General features: G+C 36.9%; 1 protein-coding gene across 1 annotated transcript in view; it reads right to left on the bottom strand.

Moving 5' to 3' along the window:
• Nucleotides 1-25,555, bottom strand: part of LAMA2 (laminin subunit alpha 2) — a 514,111-nt gene that overhangs the window by 128,602 nt on the left and 359,954 nt on the right. Inside the window, exons 30-33 of the mRNA XM_024551868.4 lie at nt 21,680-21,804; nt 17,095-17,181; nt 12,774-12,967; nt 599-741 (exon numbers count right to left, since the gene is read on the bottom strand). Of these exons, the coding sequence (XP_024407636.2) occupies nt 599-741; nt 12,774-12,967; nt 17,095-17,181; nt 21,680-21,804 (549 nt within the window). The remainder of the gene's footprint in view (nt 1-598; nt 742-12,773; nt 12,968-17,094; nt 17,182-21,679; nt 21,805-25,555) is intronic.

The following is a 25,555-nucleotide window of genomic DNA, read 5'->3' as shown; positions in this document are numbered from 1 at the left end:
AGATGAAGAACCACCTGACTGCAGCGCCCACATTTGCACACGTTTGATCACGTGGCGGACCGAGCGCAGAAATCATTCAAACTTGTCAAGTGAGCCCAAATGCCATTTGAGGACCCCTTGCAAGGAAGGGGTGTCCAGGTAAAATTGTGGAAAGGTGGGAGCCATGGTTATCACATGGCTCATGCTGATGAAGGCACCTGCGGGGAAGCCATGTGTATCATGTTCCTGTGGCAAGCAGCTACTTGCTTTTAGTAAAAACCATCTGTTATTTTATAGTAATGTTTTTAATTTGAATTTTATTGTTTTTTTAGCTTTTGTAAGAATTAATCTGTTTAGACTTTATGGAGCTATAAGTGTAAGGAGTTCATACCTGATTTTATATTTGTACATATTTAAGTAATATAATACAAGTAATTTAAGCCAAACACTGGGGGTACCTGGGCCTCCTTAATAGTATCTGTGTATTATAGTTCTCAAGCTTGAAAAACACTAGATAAGACAGCCTCTGAATTTGAGTTAATGGGAAGAACATTTTCCAATGATTGAAAAAGCTTCTGTCATTTTTCCCCTGGCTCTTGCTGTTACTAGCCCAACCTACCTTTAGTTCCTGCGTCACGTTTTCAAGGCTGTACAGCGTCTTATACGGAGCCGGCAGGGGGCCCGTGAGGTTGATGCTCGTGGCCATTTGCTCCAGGCGGGCCAGGTCACCCAGCAGAATGCCTGTGCATTCATCTCCGCAGACTGTGAAAGAGAGATGGCAGTGAACATTCACTTCTGCTGAGCAACCCAGGAGTATGCTCAAAGATTTCAGCTCTGAAGTATTGTATGGCCCGAGTATAATTCTGTGAAGGATGATGCTACTTATCTCAGACAACGAACACTTCCGAATGAATGACAGTTGAAAAAAGGTGAAAAGAACAAGAGGGAGCATGCTTGTCGCTTAGAACCTGAGCTATGGATGATGACATAAACTGTGGAACCAGAGAGAAGGATCACGTGGATGGTGCGGGAAACGCGTGTGTTGCAGAAGGGTTAAAGGAGAGGTGAGATCTGAAATAAACAGGATGCCCCAGAGATTTCCACATGAACAATCTAGAGGAAATCTGTAAGTAGGGAGTAAAAACATGCTCCCAAGTCCAAATCTGTGCAAATGTATGAGATGCTACATTAGGTTGCACTGTGGGGTGTCTGCAGCAACCCGGCCTCCACATGCATTCCATATTCAAACCTGCATAAATTTTTAGCTTGACATAAATTGAGGGTTTTTTTAATTTCAAGGAATTTTTGTTTTATCCCTCATAATGCTATTCATTTACATATTTACTTATTTGCCAACCCTTCCTCTTTAATCTTTCAGCATGTTATCACCCATGATCAGATGCAGTCCCACAAACTCCCACTTTGATGATTAACCTAATCTGGTCTGGTAGAAAAAGAATTGCTAAGGGCCAGAAAAAAAAAGTATTCTTTAAGTACCAAAAGTGCTAACGTTATTTTCATAATCTTTTCATTGATTAGAAAGAGGGACTATTCAAATTTGGTGGTTGCAGAGGGGGCCTGGTGGTAGAGCTGGTGAAATGAAAGAAGGGATTATTTCTTCATTATCAAATTAATCTCATAAATAGTCCAATTTCTAAAATAAAAATATATTGATTTTTTTGGAAGATAAAAATATACATATTCAGTTTCAACTTAGTTCAAAAAATTTTTACTCATTGCCTGCCATATTCATAATATGCATTCATGTAAAGAGTTATAATTTCTAGCTTATATATATTCCTCAGATGGAGGTATCAAAAGTATATTCATGTTAGAATAGAGGAAAATATGGAGATTTGGAGCAGCTTTGGATCATGCCCAAAACTGGCAAGGATTCAATTAGTTCTCTAAACAGCTCTCCCCTGAGATGTCTAATGGAGAGAAAACCATTAACGGAAGCTTGTAAACAAAGAGAAGCAGTACAGAGGGTGATTTTTTTGATAGAAAAGCAGTTAGAGGTGAGTTACAATATCCCTACTTGGGGAATAAACTGCCTCAGCAGGGCTTTTAATAAATCACATCCTTGCAGGTGACACCTGCGACTATAGAGCATCACCTGCAGGGAATTTGCAAGCTCCTGGCACCTTGCAAGCTGAGTGAACAAAGGGGCTTTGGAGGCAGGGGCTGAAGTCTGGAACTAGAGCTGCAACTCTTCCTTTTCTAACTGGAGTGAAAGAGAATTTGCTCTGTGTGGCAACTGAGTGAAAGGAGAGCACTGTGGCTTCGCACTCTCAGGTCAAAGCAAGTGCTTGAGAAGCTTCCACAGGCCTGTGTACATGAAGCAATTGTAGAAAACACAACCTGGAGCACAATTAGGTACCAAATTAACTTTGTCTGAACTCCAAGACACAGTCTGGTTCTCCAACTGACGTAAGTCTCAGCATCATCTGAAGGACATTCTTAAACCATCGAAGGCTGGACCATACCTCAGTGTTTCTAACTCAAAAGGTGAGCACATCACCTGGATTCTGACACTCTGGCTGAGAATGTGCTTTTTTCATTGATACTGATACTTCAGGTCTATGCACCATCCTTGGAGGAGCAACCAGATCAGCAGCATCAGCATCACCAGGGAACTTCTTACAAGTGCCTCATCTTGGACCTGCCCCAGGTCCAGCAAATTAGAATCTACATTTTAGAAAGAGTCCCACCACGCGATCTATGCATGCTAATGTTTGAAAAGCACTGCTGTAGGTCAGTGATTCTCAGTTTGGGCTGCACATTAGAATCATATGGGGACTTGAAAATAGAATCCAAGTGCTTCCTCTCCCTACCTCTGGAGAACCTGATTTCATGGGTCTATGATATGGCCCAGCCATCCATATTTTTTAAAGATTCCAGATGATCCTATCATGCAGCCAGGGTTTAGAAATAGTGGACCAGCTGATCACCTTTAGGGCTACTCACCCAGTCTTAAATGGAGCAAGGATTTAGAAGACATCATTTTGCCTGCGGTCTCCTCTGCCCAGAACACTTCTCCCTCCATCTTCCCCTATGTGGCCCCTGGATGCTCAGGTCAAGTGCTCAGGAGTTACTTCCTCAGAGGGGAAAGCCATGGTGACTCTATAGTTACTGTGCCCACCAGACTCTGCAGCATTCCCTTTTTCTTGTTACCGTGACACTCATGTCGGGGGGGGGGGGTGCATCTTACTGCTTTATTTATATATTGTTTCTCCCTCACTGGAGAAGGGACCTTAATTACCTTTGGTCATAGTGCCTAGGAAACTGTCTTCCATACAGTAAACGATTAATAAATATTTTGGAGAATACCACCAGGGAGTTAGAAAGAAGGAACTGAGAGAGGGAGAGGGAGATGAGTGGGAGAGAAAGAGAGAGGCCACATAGGAAATATCTGAATGCGAGAACATAATGATGGGACATGGAAAACCACACAGATGTGTGAGGAACAGGAGAACAGGATTGAAAACAATGGTTAGAGAGAGAAAGCTGTCTTGTGATTGAAGAGCAAGACTGCCGTCAATGAGGTGACTATTATGATATCTTCTGGAGGTGCCTCAGTTTTGGCCCAGGAAAGAGTGGAGGGGAAGAAAGGAGGTACAAAACATTATCAGAGAAGGAACAACACAGATGGGTTACTGAACAGACAAAGGCAATGCTCATTTCTGGGGCACAGTGAAAATGGTTACCACTTTTCTGCTGCTCGTCCCATGAAGAGGGAGAGTCCATTGGCCTCTCTTGAATCTGGTCTGTCTGTGTGACTCACTCAGAGGGATATTGTGAATTCCTGAGCCTCGGCCTCAAGGGGTTTTGCACTTTCTGCTTCCACATCTCAGATCCGCGCTGCCTTGTAAACAATCTCAGATTAGCCTCCTTGGGGAAGAGAGGCAACTTGATCTTGAGAAAGGCAGGCCCAACCATTCCCGCTGAGGCCCCATCATGTGAATGAGGTCACCTGGGACTCCCCCGGCATGACAACAACGGAATCATCCAATGGAGCCCAGAGCAAATGGCCAACTATAGAATCTTGAGGTTATCTACAGCATTGCCCTAGGCCGTTCAATGTTGCAGTGACAGCATAGAGAACTGATAACCTTTCCCCAGATTTTGCATGTGTGATCTAGAGGGCAAATTCAGAACAGAGACAGGTTGCAATTCATAAGTTAAAAACAAGTCTCAGTAACAAGTTTATCGTTGTTTAAAAAGTTCCAATTAACTTCTAGTGAAGATGTATTTGGGGCAGATATCCCAGGAGGTAAGCAAGCAATGTTCCCGTTTCAATTTCAAGATCTTGAAAGATGTAACATCTCACCATGCCTTTCAGGGCAGTGTCTTCTTCAGGAACCCTTCGCTAGTTTGTTTTCTAATTTTTTATCATTTATAACCTACTTATTTCCAAGAAGGAATTGAGTCAGTTCCTTGATAATGATATGGCTAGAAGCTCCTTACTGATGGTTCCAGAAATTTCCAGGGAAAAGGTTTCTCGGTTTTTATTTCATACAAGAAGAAATCAGGGACTGTACCACAGAACTAGGTCTGATTTACGATAATAGACTACAGAGTAAATTGGTGGATGAGGATGCCAAGAAGCATGATGAATACTAATTTTGCTCTCATTTATTCTACCCCCTGCCCATCTGTTTTGGTTTCTCATCTTCAGTTGTTGAAATAAAAATGTATTTAATTGCTCTTTCAAGGACTTATACATTCCATTTTATGTCTTTGTGTCCAAAGGTCTATTATTATCCCGTATCTTATGGTCTCTGCATTGGCTTTCTGGGGAACAAAGTGCAGGCACATTTCCATAATTGAAGGGTAACTTTTATATATGCTCCAAGTAATGTACTAACATCTGTCCAAATGGGTCAGAAAGACGTATGAATATAACAGTCATGGGGATTTTTTTCAAAGCTCCTGTATAAGTCTAGTTCATGCAGTTATAAGATAGAAACATGGAGAAATGTGCCCTTTACATAATGACTTGCTATTTTATTCAAACACAAAATATGTTACTTACACCACAAGCTACTTTTATTTGCCCTCAAAAAGTCTGAAATGTCTGGCAACAAACACTGGAAATGAGATGCAAATTAAAACCACATTTAATTCATTCTCATAGGGAAGATTTGAAGAGTGTATAGAGACATGGAACATTCACATTATGTAAACAATTATTTTTTGATAAGGGCACAAGTAATGGTACAGTGTAAACTAACACTTATAGTCAGGACCACCCCTCCAAAAACCCCCTCTCTAAATCATTCTCCTAAACAGCAACAGAAATAAGATTATAAAGCAAGATCCTTCCTAAGACGCATGGGAGCGAAAGCAAATGTTTCAAGACTCTGAGTATATTTCACATGACTAAATGTTTCTTAGGCGTTGCCTATAAAAGTGTCAGGATAAATTTGTATCTAATATTAACAAATACAGTACTAAATTCAGATCATTATAGATGGGCACATAGAAGGGGCAAATCATGCAACTGATGTTACAGATCTTTCTGTTAGCAGTTAGTAGAAACCACTGCACTTCTACCAGGGTCCCCCATGCATAGCGCCCAGGGGCTTGCTGTCAGAAAGCTCACACACTGCATCCCAACCAAAGAAGCTGAAGCTGCAATGAGTGCATGGAATACTCTCGAAAAGGCCAGCCCTATGAACCAATTTTAGCTAAAGATACATCAACTGTTAGCTCTAATCAAATGGGATAAAATGAGTAAATATATATATATTTCCAACAAAAGATAAAATTTGTGTTACTATGTGTGTCTTAGTTGAACTCTTCTACATAAGGCCATTTGGATAGCTCCTTGATATGGGTTTATATTTCTCTTTTTCCCTTCCCTTTCAAAAAGAAACTTTTTATTAGCATTTATTTACAGCTTATTCTGATATATAAATAAATAGTTTCTTAAGTAAAAATTTGGTTCAAAACTGATTAAGAAGGCTTTTTATTTGTTTGTTTGCCTGTTATTTCTTTGAATAGAGAGAAAGGTATTTGGTAAGGTTTAGGTGAGACTGATTAATTTGTTCATGTACCAAGCTGTGATATATACAATATAAATTTGTATGTTTTAATTTTAAATTTTATATGTATATGTACATTTTACTTAACATATATGTTAAACAAAGTTCTGTACGTAAATATATGAGAAAAACATATTCGATCTGGTTCCAGTTTGGTGTAGCTTTTCTGAAAAATAGAAACTTTGATAGTACTATAAATAATAATGAAATAGCTTTTATCTATACGATATTCACTATGTAGCAGGTAATATGTTGTGTCTTGCCATGATTACCTAATGTTCACAGCAATTTTATGAAGTACTATTAATGTCTTCACTTTAAAGATGAGAAGAAGAGTCATGATCAGTGTATTTACAAATCTATAAATAGAAACTTAAAGAGATGAGAAAAAGTAAAACATTCATAAGAGGTTTTCAGTGACTTGAAGAGTCTAAAATTAGATATAATTACAGAAAGTCAAAATTCAGCCTACCCTAAATATTTCATCAGAAACTGATGGGCTGCAAAAAATATTATGCATTTGAAAAAGTGATCAAATAATAACCAGGAGATAATAATCATATTAGAAAAAAATTTCTGGAATTTTCAAGCATCTGTTATACTCAGATACTTTGCATGCATGCATGTAGGATTTTATTTCCATTTTACAGAGAATGAAATGAGGTTTAGAAAAGTTAAATAACATCATACAAGTCATACATGTCCTGCAAGGAGGCAAGGTTGCTAGAGCCACCTGACAACAGTGTGCTTCCTTATATCAGAGAAGGTGATGGTCAGACTATCTTGTAAGATTTCTTCCAACTTCAAAATCATGTAATTCTATTGTTCTGTGAGATCAACAAATTTCCTGAATCTAGCATAGTAAAAATCATGGTCAAATGAGTTTACCCTTAAAATAAAGCTTGATGGAAAATAAAAGAAATTGTAATCAGCCTCCTTTGTATGACAATTCACCACACAACTCCTTCAGTCCATTAATGGAACAGCTTTCTCAATGTGACAGACAAACCACGCAGACTAATTGCCAATAACTAGGAAAATTATCTAGAGTCAGAATATTTGCTCTTCCACAAAGTTGTTAGCCTGGACCTATTCTAAGGAGGTTGACAATAAGAAAATCAAAGCACCTTTTACTAACAAAACAGATGCAGAGAAGGTCAAACAGGATGAACAACAGTTTCTTTTATAGCTTCTCTGATGCCTGGATTTGATCAATATACCACAGCTTAAGAGTTGTAGAACAGTGGAGCAGACATGCTGGCCTTTGAATAGGAACTAGTGCTGGGGGATTAAGTGGGGGCAAGGAGAGGATGGCATGTAAGGGGCCAGGACAGAGGCTGATCGCATGTCCAACGAGCAAAGTCATAGCTCATTAAATAGTATCTGGAGGTCAGCTGATGGTTTTTCATCATCTTTTATCATAGAAAGTCCCATTTTCTTCACAGTGATGAAGCACATCCCACTCTTTTGTTCCTGTTCTCATAAATAGGGAACAATAACTGCCATTAGTAATCACCTTTGATTATGAGTGCAGCCCTGTTCTAGGGATAACGTGTTATGGGTCGCTGCATTATTGTGATAAGATCCTTGGTGGCAACTAGCAATTAAAAAGAGTAATCTTGACTGTGTCTCTGCAGATCAGTATCAAGTTTGGGGAAAACTTTAGGCCTCAGGTTTCACCAAGTGGCTGGAGGGTATGTATTTTACAGAGTTAAGGTGTGTTACCACATTTAGCTAGGTTTACCTTAGGTTGCAGGTAAAAAACACACTTCATGATTGCTTTTGCAACATTGGCAAGCAAAACAGCATCTTAAATGTCATATTTGAGGTAAATTGTGATTATAAATAATAAACCTGATACAGTTCTAATATTTTATATGCAATGAATACAACAGGAAGCATCAATGTGATATTTATAAAATGCTATTTTGGAACTCTTTGTGGAAATACATCTCGCCAACAGCTACTAATTTCAATTTCTGTTCTCTAAGAGAGTAATATATTTTACTGTGCCACATATAATCTATACTAAATATCATGTGAGTTGTTGTGTGTTAATTACTAGTCTGTAGAAAATAGGACATGAACAAAGCCAAGTTCTTTGTTTCACAATATAAAACTTCAGTATTAAACAAATAATAGCTTTCTGGCTCATTTTCCAATTTTAGAGAGGCAGGTAGTTGTTCCCATTTCATAAAATGATATGCAAATTATGAGTTAAGAGTTGAAAGAGGAGATGAGATTTGTATTAACCTAACTTACTAAGAAGAACTCCTGATTTGGGAAGTTCAAGAAAAGATCCACTCAGAAATCATCAATGTGCATCGGGAAGTACACATTGTAGAGCTGTCCCAAATTATTCCTATTAGAAAAAAATAAAAAGGAACCGAAGGGAATCTGAGCACCAGCTACTGTATCTTTTCACCAGCATAGAAGATGGGCCTTCACCGGACAAGTTTTGATGAAAAAGGCTCTATCATAGCAATCATATTGACATTATATATATTTAAAATTTTTCATTTTTAGCCCATTTTATCTTTATTCTTCATTGAGGTAATGTGGGCTCTAAACTCAGAAGAAGCTTTTCTCAGAAGCCATTTCTCTCACTACATATATATTCTCTTGTCTGAACCAGACCACCTCCATCCACTCCCACCCATGGGTCTTGTAAAATCCCACTCTAGTCCCATGTCGTAAAACAGGGCCTGCAGATCGAATATGCCAGGTGAGTCCATTCTTTGTTCCCTTGCTCTAATTTAGCTTGTGGATACAGAAAGATATTAAAAAGAGAATTGAGAGAGAACCAAGATGGCGGCGTAGGTAGACACACTGCGCCTCCTCGCACAACCAGAACTGACAGAGAATCGAACAGCAAGGGGGACCAACACCAAGGAAACAGAAAATAATCATTCATCCAGACTGGTAGGAGGGGCGGAGACGGCACTGGGGTGGAGAGGACTCGCGTGGCTGTGGCGGGACTGAGACTGGCGGAGTGTGGGACAAATGGCGCAGGCAGTCCGAGCACTAGCAGACCCTGCGGTCCCACATTTGCACAGATAAACCCAGAGGGCCGGACTCAGAGTGGCGGAGAGTGGGGCAGGCAGAGTGGCGGATAGCACATTGCGGCACCACATTCGCCCACAGATAAACCGGACGAACGGCGGGCAGAGAAGCAGACCGCTGCACAACCCAGGGCTCCAGCTCGGGGAAATAAAGCCTCAAACCTCTGATTGAAAGCGCCCCTGGGGGTTGGGGCGGCAGGAGAGACTCCCAGCCTCACAGGAGAGGTTGTTGGAGAGACCCACAGGGGCCTAGAGTGTGCACAGGCCCACTTACTCGGGAACCAGCACCAGAGGGGCCCAGTTTGATTGTGGGTAGCGGAGTGAAAGACTGAAATCCGGAGGAGAGTGAAGCGGGCGCCATTGCCCCCTCTCGGCCCCACCCCCACGTACAGCATCACAGCGCAGCGACCAGCATTACCCCGCCCCGGTGAACACCTAAGGCTCCGCCCCTTAAAGTAACAGACGCGCCAAGACAAACAAACAAAAAAAATGGCCCAAATGACAGAACACTTCAAAGCTCCAGAAAAAATACAACTAAGCGACGAAGAGATAGCCAACCTATCGGATGCACAGTTCAAAGCACTGGTTATCAATATGCTCACAGACTTGGTTGAATCTATTCGAAAAACAGATGAAAAAATGAAGCCTATGCTAACAGAAACAAAGGAAAATGTACAGGGAACCAATAGTGATGAGAAGGAAACTGGGACTCAAATCAATGGTATGGACCAGAAGGAAGAAACAAACATCCAACCAGAAAAGAATGAAGAAACAAGAACTTGGAAAAATGAGGAGAGGCTTAGGAACCTCCAGGACACCTTGAAACGTTCCAACATCCGAATTATAGGGGTGCCAGAAGGAGAAGAGGAAGAACAAAAAATTGAAAACTTATTTGAACAAATAATGGAGAACTTCCCCGATCTGGCAAAGGAAATAGACTTCCGGGAAGTCCAGGAAGCTCAGAGAGTCCCAAAGAAGCTGGACCCAAGGAGGAACACAACAAGACACATCATAATTACATTACCCAAGATTAAACGCAAGGACCTACGTCCAAGATTACTATATCCAGCAAAGCTATCATTTAGAATGGAAGGGAGGATAAAGTGCTTCTCAGATAAGGTCAAGTTGAAGAGGCTCATCATCACCAAGCCCTTATTATATGAAATGTTAAAGGGAGTTACCTAAGAAAAAGATCAAAAATAGGAACAGTAAAAATGACAGCAAACTCACAGTTATTAACGACCACACATAAAACAAAAACGAGAGCAAACTAGGCAAACAACTAGAACATGAGGGTTGTCAATAAGGGAGTGGGAGGGGGAGAGGGGGGTAAAGGTACAGAGAATAAGTAGCATAGATGATAGGTGGAAAATAGACAGGGGGAGGGTAAAAATAGTGTAGGAAATGTAGAAGCCAAAGAACTTATAAGTATGACCCATGGACATGAACTATGGGGGGGGAATGTGGGAGGGAGGGGGGGTGGGCAGGATGGAGTGGAGTGGGGGGGGAAATGGGACAACTGTAATAGCATAATCAATAAATATATTAAAAAAAAAAAAAAAGAGAGAATTGAGAAAAAGTCAGAGTTAAGTCCTCACTTGTATGTTGTATTAGTTTCTCATTTCAAAACTAGAAGTAGTAACCAAGTCCTGGGAAATGCCAACATAACAGAACTATGACATACTTTGCCATGACAGGAGAGATTTTATAAAATTAAAAAAAATCTGAAGGTACTCTATGTAACAATTCTTATAGTTAAGCTAATGCAGGGTAAAGATAAAACATTCCTAGCAGTGAATGAAAATCACTAATTTAAAAGCAGCATGAAGAAAATCTATACATCACTTACAAAGTGAAAATATTGATTATAAATATTTTTAAATATAGAAGAAATATTGTGTTTATTAATAAAATAGTTATAAACAGTTAAGAAAAATATCTAGATATTAAGTAATACTCCAGAAGAATATTAAAATTTTCTGGACATAGCAAGTGAACTGAATGTCATGTATGGTAGTTGGAAATAGAAAAATACTGCAAATGGACATTATCAGGCTGGTATAACTTTATAACCGGAGGGTTGGCACTGTGTAGTTTCCCATGGGCCACCAAGAGATTTAAGATCCACATATGTGATGGGAAAAAATGAGTTGAGTTTTCTTATTTATTTAGATTTAAATTTATTTAGATGTATATAAAATGTTAATTATCAACAGAATAAGAACTTAGAACCATTGTTATTGATGGGCAGAATGACAACTCTCTTTAAAAGAAATGTTCAGAAAATAATCCCATTATTTGATCTCTCACAAATTTTTTATGTTATTGTAATACTTTGTACTTCACATTGAATGTGATCTTTTTATTTTAAGTTTATTTCTGGATAATTAATAAAGTTGATGATTTAAAATTAAAGGACTGTTTAGTATCTATCAATTATCTAATTAAATATATCCACATTAATAATTAAACTTGGAAACAATATTAAAACTAGTTGGATTATGTTGGAAGCCTACTTAAATTATCATTAAAATATGTCATTATACTTGAGAAGAGTGAATATGTATACATCATTAACTGAATATGATAATGTAAATATATATTACACATTCTCTCTCCCATTAATTTTGACATTTATTTTTATTTTAAATGTAATACATTTTCATTAAACATGTTTGAAATATATAGAAAAATAATGTAAAATCTATATTCCCAAACACATTCAGTCTTTATTTGTTGGCATATTTTAAAAGCCATCCTTAGTTTTTGAAGTAACTCTTACAAAACTAGAGCACAAACAAAAATTCTAATTAAGATGCTATTAAGAGTTAGACACACATAAGATGTCAAAACCAGAAATATTAGCATGAATAAATACATTGAAATAGATAAATATTGAAATAAAAGAACTGAAATATTATATTCCTCTTTGTTAGAAAGAATTAAGATCATCAATGTAAATTCCCTCAAGGGAAAGAATACCATAATGTAAGAGTCCCTGTCTAAACTTATAAATGACCTATTTTAGATTAAAATTTGTATAAGATCTAATAATCATATAACTACTATATTTCATGTACTTTCAATATAGCATTCCTGAATCCAGAAGCAGGTAACAAAAAAAGAGAGAGAAAGAGCAAGCTAACTTGGTCTTCATTTGTCGTACACATGAATAAAAATACTGAGCTCATTGTCAATGCATCCAGACTCTGTAGTTCAAGAGAAAGTCAGATGCAGTAAGCTCATGGATTTCTGTAAAAGCTAGGAAAAGTCAGTTCTAATTCAAGGCTAAAAGTGGCTGTCCAGCCAATTACAAATTCAGGAAGATTCTAAAAAATTAATAAACCCAGATCTTTAATCTGCTACAAAGACAATGACAACTCTGAGATGGACAAAATAAAAACAAAATATGCCTCTAGGACATTTGTTGTAGGTCTTCAATGAACTGACTTAAAGCATGTCGATTTTCTCAGCTGTTCTCGGCTCACCGAGATGGAGACGAAGACAGCAGGCAAATGACAGAAGGTGGATAGAGAGCACCAGAAAGAATGAAGCACTAGCTATTGATATATATATATATATATATATATATATATATATATTTTTTTTTTTTTTAATCTCTTACTGGAAACAAGACAGAATGGAACAAGGCCCCCAGAACTGACAGCTAAGTTAGTATACGTACAAACACACTCCGTGCCCTCTCGTGCATGCCAGTGCTTGCAGCCATCACACTTCGGCCCCGTGGCTCCAGGTCGGCACGTGCAGAGCCCTGTGACAGCATCACACGGGACAGGCATTGAGCCATGGGGGTCACACTCACATTCTTGGCAGGAGCCTCCGGGACTGCTTGGGCTGCCAGTATAGCCAGGGGCACACCTGGATTGAAACAGTGACAAAGCAAAGGGAATTGATAATGTCTAGTCTCGAAATTGCTGTTGTGTGTGTTGTTTTAAATGAAATGAAACTGATACCAAGAGTCAGTAGGTCAGGGGTCAGCAAACATTTCCTGTAAAGAGCCAGATAATAAATATTTTAAGTTTTGTGGTTCAAGAGGCAAGATCAAAATCATGTAGTGAGAGAGAAATAAAATTTGAAACTTTTTTGGTTGATAGGATTCAAGATTATAATAATAATCTACTAAGTAAAACCAATCTACTAGTGAAAAGAGTAGAATTCTTGTTGATGTACCAAATTTATGCAACTAGAGTTCAAATGTAATGCTTCCTATCATCAAATCGACTCTAAATGTTTGCCTGCCAACAATCATTCTTATCTGGAGTTTCATACAGAATCAGGTAATGGGCCAAATTTTGTGGACTATACTTTGCCCACCACTGCTCTAGATAATAAACTATTTTTTGAAATCTTGTTTTTTGTTTGTTTTAATTAGAAGTAAACAAAAATATATATTGACTCCCAGGCTTTCCTAGACTCATGCATTTTAGATATCAAATGACAGAATCATTCAACCTGAGAGAGGCTGAGCTTCTCTTAGATGGATGGGAATGTCCTTCAGTTACTTCTTGAGTCTCTCCTACAAGTTTAAGGTTTCCCTCCAAGCATTCCCTAAACCAGTGTGCTTGTGCCTGAGCCAGTCAATGCCAGCTCACAGTGGGAACCTGGAGACCAGAGAGATCCACTCTGCACCTGCGCAAAGGCGCACAGCACTCTTTAAGCCAGACCCCAGCAGCAGTTAGGAGAGCCATACTCTCTGTCAATGTGTGCTCCCTTGATGCATCACGCTCCCTCCACCCCCTCCTCATTCTCACCTAGATTTTAGTAAACATCTTCTCTTTTGTATCTGTTTGACTTCCTCTCTTGATCTCTGTCTTGATGTGAGGCAAGAATACCTCTGCCAGTGACAAACCCATTAATTTTATTAATGAGTGAGTGACAAGAAGGAAGTTAAGTGACAATAAATTAGACTTTCTACTTAGTTCTATTGCTCATCCTTTCTAACAGACCTTTCTCAAGATGCATTTTTTATTGTGTGTCCATGGAAGTGGGATCATATTTTACATATAAAATATGTAACATCAGTTTGAGAAATTAGAAGGGAAATCCAACTGGATAAACCCAAAATACAATCCACTGAATAAGTCTTCCACCCATCCATGCATTCATTTGTCTAAGCATACATCCTTGGTTACGTGATTGGAAGTGGTAACTCTACAAGATGCTAACAAGACCAGATGCTCTGGTTTACCAAGAATAGTCTCAGATTACCTGTTGTCCTGGCTTAATTATTAAAACACTTCCTGTTTCTCCTTCAGGTATCCTCGATTGGACAATAAATTATACATAGTCAGCTTAAATATAATCAATAGTCAGAATTTTTGTTCAAAAGGCAAGCATGGGAGGAAGTTGAGAGACAGTAGGATGTTGAAACCAAAAGTTGTTAACACTGGTCAAATAATACGGGACCATCTTTATGACCTGGTACCATGAAAATCTGCATGGTTGATTATGAAAGTTAATTGATCTTGGCCTGGTTAGAAAGGCAAAGCAAGAAGAAAATGATCTGTAATATTAGGCTTTTATACATGTATGGTTATAATTGTTATTTTATTTCCAATATAACATTATACATGCTCAATGAAAGTGTCATTTAAATAAATCCACTTAAGTTGTTTCTTAACATCTGCAGGTGAAAGAATTTATTCTGTGCAGGTTCAGACTGATTAAATGCCCAAGGAGTTTATTACAAGAATAACTAAGATAAACCATGGGGAGGGTTCTCTACACTTCTACAGGGACACTCAAGACATTTAAGCAGTTTTAGACATGAGCTGATGAGTTTGGGCAGGTCATAAGGTGATTTAAATGATTTAAGAAGCTCTCAGAAGTGGAACAAATTTATTTGGAAGGTTACAGTAAAAATTCAACCAAGACCTTTGGTTTAATTTAGCTGAATAAAAGTAATTTTTCAGGGAAATATAACCTGATCATTTATGTTAGAGGTGATACATGTAAAGCTGCAACAACGTTTGAAAACTGCGAAAACAATTCGAGCCATGCACACAGGATAGCGAATGACCCTGATCACCAATGTGCTATATAAACTGTCAACTCGTATTTCTTAAACATCAATGGTAGCAAAAAGTTAAATTTTCTGTAATCACCCTTTCTTAAGACATAATAGACATTTCAGTGTACCTTCCAGTCTTTTCTATATACATGCTACCATATACGGTGGTAACTTCAATTTAGAAATGTAGCTATGCTATCAAATATTTTTCCATAAATTACTGCAGATAATTTCCTTGGTGTTCAGGGATACTTTTAGTTATCATCCTACTGGAGTTTATAAGGGCATGAAATGAATTTTAGCCTAAGAATGAATACCAAAGCACACTGGTGAATATTAAAATATATTCAAGTGCTATTATATATATATGTATGTATGCATATATATAAAACAAATGGAAATAGTTTTGAATTTTGTATTGCTTTGAGTTATTTAATTGCTGCTAATTTCTGTTGACACAGAAATTGTGAATGAACTGTAATATATATGCAAGTATTGGCTATTATATTTAGAGTCACCACTTATAGAATTATTTGGCAAAATGTTTTGCAAACATAGAAACTGCATTAGAATTTATAAAGCTTAATTTTAATTATTTAGTTACCTACTTATTTCCGTTATTAACACAACCATCACTGGTTATATCAAAAGAAGATTCTTAAATGAGTGATGATAAAGTTAATATTGGTTTATATTTGCAAAGAGAGTCATAATTTAGGAAAGTGCTCCGAGAAAAATCCAGCAAAGGAGTGGGTAAAGCAGGATATGGAAAAGAAATGATCCAAGCAATGGTATAATTCTAGGTAATATTCAGCCTAATTCCATGAAAAGTTCTGTAACATAAATAACATCTCAAAATTTGTTCAATTTTTGGGCAAAGAAGCTAAACTTTTGTTCTCTCATATTAGTCAGTCATTGACTTTAAACCACTAGAGGAAGGTGGGATCAATTCTCGGGCCTTTTGCCCTTCCTATGAGGGAGGAGGCTTTTGTGTAGGTATTTAGGCAGGGCACCAACAGTATCTTCAATGGACTTGATCTTCACGTTAGTTTAAAGTAGGTAGAATATCACCTTTTCTGATATTGGAGGTAAGAAAAATGGGATTCAGCTAAGCTGGTGGGGCCAGGCTATGTCCATGGGTCTTCATAAAAATGTATAGTTATCAACTATGCAAAAATTGTCATGTGTATATAATGTTAATAGTTAATATTAGTTGCTCTGTTACTTTAGAGATATTACCTCAAACATATGAAAAATGGTAGTGATAAGGTTAAATATCCAGGATACCAATCTTAGAGAAAACATGGATCCAGAAAATAATAATTACAAACTTACTAGTCAGTCTGAAATCGTGCTTCTTAATTTGCCATTTGTATTATAGTTAGTTTCAATTTAATAACTATATACATCCTTTATCAGATTTTGTAAAGAACATGGTGAGAGCAAGCATTTAAATACTGTTTGCCTGTTGAAAATGAGGACCGAATGACAAATACTTTATCATTTGGGTTATTCTAATTAGGAATGCTTGATACCATTATATTCTGAATTATGTATACACTTGCTGGTAGAGTGCCATAGTGCTCAGAACAGTGACATGCATGTAATTAGCGCCAGCCAATATTTTCCACTGAACTAAAATGAGAATTATGTGTGGTCAGTTTTTTGTTATTGTTAGCTACTTATAAGCTTTTAGAAATTGATTTATTCTTTCAAAACAACTCTCTCTCTATATATATACACATATGTATGATAGTATATGTTTATATTTATACACTAAAATAGATTAGAAAATTGTGAAATAATTTGTTTCTTTGGAGAGACTCCAAAGGTAGAAAAACAGTTTTGAAAGCACATAAACAACAAGGGAATATGAGAATAATGATGTCACAAGAGCAATGAATGCTTTTGTCACGATGCCCTCCTACACCATCGCCAAGTGGCGTCACCATCTATGCACCGTGGCCGCTCCTACCGTTCACAGTACTGGCCTTCATATCCGCGTGGACAAGCCGCGCAGCGGTAATCGTCCAGGCCTTCCATGACACAAGAAGGGCTGAAACTGGAGCAGAAAATAAACATTGTAAAAAGTATCTCCACCTATTTACTTTATAAATTTAAGTGATTCTATCCATTATCTAGATGATAAGAGCATCACTTATTTTTAGGTGATTTTAAATGCTTATTTATAATTATAAGTTCCTATTCAAAGGTAGACTATCATAACTAAATACTACTAATAATAGTCAACAAATATATATGGTTGGTTTTGAATGAATTAACAATGCATAACATTGACCATGTTAAAATTTTAATAATCATACGACAACCATGAAAACGACCATTTTTCATGAATCGAAAAAAAAATACAGGACTAGAATACATGTTCCTAAATACCCTTCAGGTAAAAAAAGAGGGGACATAAAAGCTGTATAATTCTTTTTCTGAAAACTCAATTCAAGTTGCCACTGGCACGTCAATATATGAAGACTGAATAAATGTTTCACTTAAAGAGCGCCTTTTCTACTTTACATACAAATGTTCCTTGAAACACAAAGTAATGTGATTTCGTGTGAGAAGGGAAGGGAAGCTTTTACATGAAATGGGTGAGATTTTCTAACAATTTTATGGTCTTTGCTAATACGTTGGTCCTACATAACTTGTCCTGCTTCCATCACACCCTGTGGAGATCACAGTCAGGTAGGTTTGCTGCTGGCCTGCTCATCATCTTACCCTGCAAGAGGAAGACTTGACAAGACCTGAAAACTAAGCTGTACTAAATGCAGTTTGTGAGTAGTTATGAACTTCTCTCAAATGTAAATGTTGCTGTGTTACTGCTGGATAAAACCACATGGTATATTGGAATCTTTGAAATAAAAAACATATATATTTGCTGAAAAACGGTCATGCTGCAAACACCATTTTTCTTTTTTGTGGGTCTGCTAACCCAGATGATGCTGAAAAAGCAGTAAGGTATAAAGACAATAGTCATAACTTCTATTGGTCAGATGTTTTTAGGACCTTATTTTATCTCTCTTATAATGCATAAATCAATAGTATATGAATGAGTAATAACTCTAACCTTGCAAAAGATGTAAACAAATTGATCTACTATTCACAAACTCATATCCAAAAATTTTACTTTTTGCCTTCACAAAAATAGACCTACAGACACTTGACACATTCTGCAAGCATTTAGCCCTTTAATTCATAGCTTGATGCTGAGTGCGTCTGTACCTGTGTGTGCATGGGCGCACACACACTCATATATATACATACACAGGCACTCAGAAATAGATTGTTAGGTATTTCAAGGGAAACTCCAGAGAGCCAACATAATGAAATCATACTCCTTTGCAGTAACTTATTTGTCTCAATTACAATGTAGGAATGTTATAATTCTCCTTGAATAGCTGATATAAACTGTTTTTGAATTATGATGTTGTGGTGGATTAAACCTTTTCCTTGTATCACACAGAAGGATTTATGAAGGAGGAAGGAGGAATCACATCTTACTTGAAGTTAAGAGTTTATTTTTTTCTGCTCACCACTCCTTTATACACACTCGATTTTCATATTGTCTAAGGGCCTCTCAGAAATTCTTGTGCTTTTCTCTTGGTGGTCATCTTTTACATTTCCTATGTTTGCTAATTCCAAACTTGCCTCAACAGCATTTTTATGATTTAGAGTCTGCTCCTCTGCGTGAGCCCTGTGGATACTACTGAGATAAATGGGCCATACAGAGGAGGACAAAGGGGGAAAAACTGGGACAACTGTAATACAATAACAATAAAAAAGGAATGCTATGAGACAGATATTTACACATGCAAGTTTTTGTATAGTAGGTTATGATATAAAAATGTATTTCTTACTGTGGATGTGATCAATAAGTTTGAAAGTCACTGAACTAGCCACTTTTATTTGGTGTTTCGATTCTCACAGCGCCCTTTGCATAAAAAAGTATACTTAAATTATACAAATCCTATATAAGAAAACAAACTATTTTTTTATTCTAAGCAATCAAGGTAGTAATCTTTCTTTTCCTTCTTGAAATTTTTGTAAGTGGTAAACTCACACTCTTGGAACCTAATGTCTATTTTCATTTTTGATGGTCAGGATTCAGCAATGACCCTCACAGTTTACCAGGTTTCTCACCGCTATATGTACTAAGTCTCCCTCGAGCCAGGAGAACCTGGTGCTCCTTCACTGCTGCTCTTCTTTCTCGTGGTGCCAATGGCAGTGTGGCCCCAGTTCCCTTGTCCCCTGACAGCTCCCGTCTGGGTTCTTCTCTCTCTTCGGGCTTTCCTGATGCAGACAGTCTTATGTTTCTTTCCATGTTCTCTGCTTGGGTCATAGCACCCTGGGAAATCTTACCTGACTTTCATTCATTTATTAACATATGGCTTCCTTCATGTGCCCTTCAAAGTTTCAGATTTCCTTTTCCTGTAGCTATAGGCATATCTCCATTCACACAGACCCTTCATATAAATTTTAACCTGTTTGAAAGGTAAATTGTCTTTCTTCTGCAGCAGCTCTCTGTTAGCTTTTCTATTTCAGTTGATGGCACCACTATTTGGCTGGTCAGCTTGGCTAAAAACCTCTGCCTTCAACTCTGGCCTCTTGGTTTTTACCTCTCATATCTAATTAGTCACCAATTCTGTGGAATTGCATTCAACAATTTTCCTACATGCATCTACCTGTCTCCATTCTTGTTACTATTATGTAGCTTTACGTTCTAATTATCTTTTGCCTAAGCTAATGCAACAGCTTTTTAATTGGCCTATTCACTTTTTTCTTTGCCTGCTTCAATTCATTATATTCAGCTCTATCGTAATAGCCTTAAAGCTCTCTTCACATGAACTTTTTTAAATAATAAAAACTTGCAGTGTTTTTTTATTACATAGAAAATTAAACAGCAATTTCTTAGACTGGTATTCAGAGCTGTCTACAAATGGTCTCCATTTTCCCATTTATTTTCATCTGCAGTTATGAAACTGTTTGAAATCCATGCTCCAAATCTTCTTACTTACTAGTTCTTAAACATGCCTTGTGGTTTCTATTCTCCAAGGTTTTACTCACACAATTTCCTACTATCTCTACCAGTAAAAATCCTTCAGTTCACTGCTTTAGGACACATTATAAATACTGTTACTTCTTTCACTATGTTTTTGAATCTTCCAAAATCAAGTGTGATATTTTGTGCCTTTGAATTCTCTTCACATTTAAGTTGACTTTTCTTGAGGTGCATGTTTTGTGAGCTGCTCCAAGAGAGGTTATGCTTCTCTTTCATATCTCTTATAGCTTTTGTTATAGTTCACCCAACAGAAAATTACCAATTAATTATTGAATTTTTCTAATCCAAATGGTTCATGTTTTAATAAGCAATAAAATAAATAGCTTTCTCTTATTTAAATATGATCAAAAGAGGGAGATTAGGAAAAAACAAAATGAAAATAATCTTATTTTTCACAACCTACCACTTGGTGCTTGGATGGAATGATAAGATCACGTGTATTATCGGCATCAATATCCAACTTACCTAAATATTTACATTCGACTACCTATAGAAGACTTATGATTCTGTTCAACAAAAACCAAACCAAACCAAACAAACAAAGAACCAGGAGCTTGCAGAGGAAAGGGAGACAATGTGCAAGAAATGTTTCCAGAATATATACAAAGGCAAATATGCAGAAAACAACAACTAAGCACAGGTGGAATGATCTTTTTAGCTGAGCTGCTTTGTGGTTCTTATGTACTCAAGATAAGACGTCCAGGATTCTAATTCTGAAAAACTGTCCTACCTTCTTTGCAATGGAAAACTTTTAGAGGAAAACTGCCCTACCTTATAGAGGTTGAAGTCTATGAATCACTTAGCAGAAAGTGTGGACAGCCTTAGCAAAAATGTAAATGAAAACACTTAGGGGTTTTCATCAATAGTTAAACCAATGCAGAAAGTTCACACAGCACTGAAATAAAATATTCCAGATTTGCTTCCCCTCGTGGCTGTTTCTATGGTATCAAGCCTGGCCCATCTTAACAGAAAAGGGGCTGTCTTTCTGGGAGACACGGATGTATTTTGGAGCATAACAATACATCACTCTGCTTCAACTGTACCATTTTTCAATTATTTTCTTGGTAATTCTTTACCAGTCATGAAATAAATACAAAATGAATAGAAACAGCTCCCCCCAAAAAGTGATTTAACATGCAGTCAAACAATCCTTCATAGCTGAATTTATGGTGGAACTATGTGCAAACACTAAACTTTTATAAAAATACATAAAATTATGCACATTTGTACATATTTATTTCACAAACATATGTTAACATTTCTATGTCCATCTTAATTAATACATACTATTTACTTGGAACAAGGGTTTAAAGGAAAAATGAACCATCAGGTATTATGTGTTCACTTTTCTCATGTTTTCATATTGTTAAAAAATCTCTAAAGTGAGGTTTTTCTCTATGTGAGAAATATAGCCAAATCTGAAAGCCCATGTGCTAAACAGATGGTGTTACTGATTGGGAAACATGGTAATATTTCTCAATCTTACTTGTTGCTGGAAGAAATCAGAGGGCAAGCACACTGCTGACAGTCATTTGGCAATCCCTTGACAATTCCGTAGTACCCGACAGCACATCGTTCACAGAAGTCACCAGCAGTGTGGTGCTGGCAATTCTGTAAGGGAAAAGGGAGAAATTTGCTTTTAATTTAACAAGAGTTATAATGGAACCTATGAGGGCTCTTGTGAACACACCTATGCACTATGAGTGCTCTTGTGAACATACACACACAACGTCAACAGAAACTCAGTTCTTCATATCTCATATATATATACATATATATGTACATATGTATATATGTATATATGTGAGTATATGAATATGTATATATATGAGTATATGTATGAGTATACTCATATATATGAGTATACATATTTGTGTGTGTGTATACATATATGTGTGTATATATATATATATGTTAGCTCTCTCATTTGAGAAACTAATACTGACCTGTTGTAGCTATTCTGACAAGAAGAGTTTCTGTTCTCATTTTCCTATGTGAATTGAATCTCTGTATACATTTTTCTCTTACTCTAATATCAGGAATAAACTTCACACATTTCTAGAATTTATTATATTCTGGCCATTGATGTTTCTTCTCGACAAAGTGCTAGAAAAAGATAGAATTTCTGGGACCTGGTGTATGCCCATCAGCGGGTTTTCTAAAACCAAACCAAGCATAAATTTCTTAAGGAGCAGCGATAAGGAAGAAAAGGTCACTTGAGTTACCACCTTAAGAATGTTATTCATCTAATTCTTGCCAAATGTTAATGGTTCTTGATAGAAAGAGAGGACCCAATCGGAAACTAAGAATCAATCTCAGGTCAATATTTTATTCTCCATGTGTGCATAGTAAGAGGCACTGTGTAGTATGCTCTCAGACATTTACATTAGGAAATTAGAATAGTTTCAGAAGAGTGTATAAACAGTTTTGAAATTAAAATTCTCACAAAGTAGAATTGTATTTAACATATAGGATTCATACATGCAATAAAGACTGAGGAAGAGCCACATGCCAGACACTGAGACACATACTGAGAGTAATCAAGTGAGGGAAAAGGTAAAGCGACATGCTACCACCTGGCACCATACACAGTTATTACAATATCATGGGCTATATTCCATATGCTGTACTTTACATCCCCATGACTATTTTGTAACTACTGATTAGTACTTCCTTGTCCCTTCAACGATTTCATGCAGTCCTCCAAACCCCCTCCTGCTTGGCAATCATCAGTCAGTTCTCTGTAACTATTTTGTTTGTTTATTTTGTTCTTTAGATTGCATGTAAAGAATGCAATATTGACTGTTGTTTAGTGGCAATGTGACATTCGACTTTGGAAGTTGAGAAACAGGAGAAAATAGAAGGCATTTAGAGTTGAATTTTAGCTTGATTTTATAAGACAGGATTTGGAGTGGTCAGAAGGGTGACATAAAAAATATCAAAAGAAAAGTTGGGAAGCAAAACAGTCAGTTACAAAACAGAGGTATAGGTTAATGAACTAATCTCCAGATCAAGTCGGCTGGACCCACAGAGATACCTATAGGCTATATACTGAGTGTGGACCACGTCTCACATGCTGAGTTCTCTGCCTCATTCAATCTACCATTCAAGAAGCACATACATATTTTTCAGGTGTTTTCCAATGGCCAGACAACTTTTGGCATGGTATGTGTGGTTATTTACAATAAATAGTAACTAAAGTTACTTTTTCTACAGACATTACCCTGGAATTAAAATTATTTTATAGAACTTCTATTAATTCTTTTTTGAGAGTTTATTCTTTTTCTTGGGGGAGAAACCATGATGTTACCTCAATGAATTTTAGACCATGGGGTTTTCTTTTACATTTTTAGTGATATATTTGAAAATATATTGTGTCACTTACAGACGTATTTCATATCTTAACATAAAATCAAGTTTTTCAATATAGTAGAACACAAATCTCAAATATTCTAGTTCTCACTTTAGCAGGTGATTATCCCCATTTTCAGAAAAAGTCCTCATTTGGGTGGTCCCTTAAAGCCAACAGACTCACCATGTTGAGGGCAAGAAAGATCTTTATAATCTGGCCCCTACTTACCCTTCCAGGTGTAGCTACTGTACCTTTGCCCACTATACTAAAGCCATATGGCACTCTCTGAAATTCTAAAATTATGCAGCACTCCCTCTTACCTCTGGGACTTTTTGCATAAAACCCCTTGTTTTGAAATGTTTTTTCTCCCTTTATCTCGCAAGCAACTATTCATTTCAGCTCTCATTGTAAATGTTACTTTCTCTGATAAACATTCCCTGGTGCCCTAAGTCTGGGCTAAATGCTCCTTCATGCTCAACACAGCAACTGAAACATGGTGGGCATCCAATGACCATTTTGACTGACTGCCTGAATGAACACACTTTTTGAGAAGTATAGATGAAACTGGTCAGGCTTCTTAGGATGAAAAAGGCCAACTTTCAAGTCTAATTATTTGGACAGAAAGGGCGGTTAGCAGGGCAAGGTGATTTGTTGTATTTTCATATTGATTTAAGTACCATAATCCCCTCTTATTCTGCCATCCAAAGGAATCACCATATTTTAGCAATAAAACAGTCATTCCATATTTAACAATAGCATAGAGAGAAATAATGGTACTAAGAAAAAATAATTATCTATGAATTTCAGCCTCAAATCATTCCACATGGTGTCAAATGATGTTAACTGGGGAGTGTTTTAAGCACATATTTTAAAGCACATATAGAAATGAACATATGCCAAAAAAAATACATGGTATCTTGAACAATAAATATCAGCATTTTACCTTTGTAAAAGATGGATAATTATTTTATGTAACCTAATAAAACATTAATAACTGAATAAAACTCTCAAAGATAATGTTAATCATTAGAAATAAAGAGATTCAAAAATATGGTTTGCTGCTGTCATACCTACTATTTGATATAATTTCTTCACAGAGCAAGCAAATATTTTGACCTTCTCTGGACAGTCAATCTTTCAAAGGGTTGCTGACAGACTACACTTGGTTAACCGAATCAAATGTTATGGTTAGGTCCGCAAACATAACACATAAATCATGATGCCATTTTTGAAACTTTTTGACACAGACCTTTCATATGACTTCCCTATCTGCTTTGAAATAGTGGACATTTCTGAAAAAAAAATTTTAAGTTTTAGTTGCTTCATGAGAAGTTCACTTATATTCTCCAGTGTGCTAGGTGCTAGTATCTTTTCAATATCTAATAAAATATGTCATATTTGTATTTTTTGCACATGGTAAAATTGGAAATACATTTTCCTGTTACTAAATCAAATGAATATGATATTAATAATGTCATAGGTCAGACCTAATGTTAGAAGTTACTTAATCTAAGCTGCTTTCTTTATAAGGAGACCCCACACTTTCCTTGATATTGCATTAAATGTATGAGGCAGCCTTTTCCATCTCACGTAACAAAGAGCTATGGAATTTCCCTTATGGTGAACAAAATTAATTTTACTATGATCTTTCAGGAGTGGTCCAAGTCGTGCTGTCTGAAGCTATGTAGATTGAATCTAATTTCCATTTCTCCGGGTAAGTCCTTCTATATCTAAACAATACTATTACCTCCTAACTCTTTTCAAGCTATATACTTTTTTTTTTTTTTGAAGCTAAACACTTTACAATCCTGATTACTCAGAATTCCTGTTACAATAGAGATGATAAGTCTCGACCCATGATTCTCAAATCTGTTGAATGTATTTCCTCCCTTGACCTGGATCTACAGAAATGAATCTGTAGTCAAGTAAAGACTTCCGTTTCACAGGGATTGCTATTATGTGTCATTTCCTCTGTTCTTTCCCTTAAACACTAGACTGTCAGCTCCTAGA

Source organism: Desmodus rotundus, chromosome 11, assembly GCF_022682495.2.
Source record: "Desmodus rotundus isolate HL8 chromosome 11, HLdesRot8A.1, whole genome shotgun sequence".
NCBI lineage: Eukaryota > Metazoa > Chordata > Mammalia > Chiroptera > Phyllostomidae > Desmodus > Desmodus rotundus.
The sequence above is the reverse complement of the archived record's forward strand: the minus strand, read 5'-3'. Positions and strand labels throughout refer to the sequence as shown.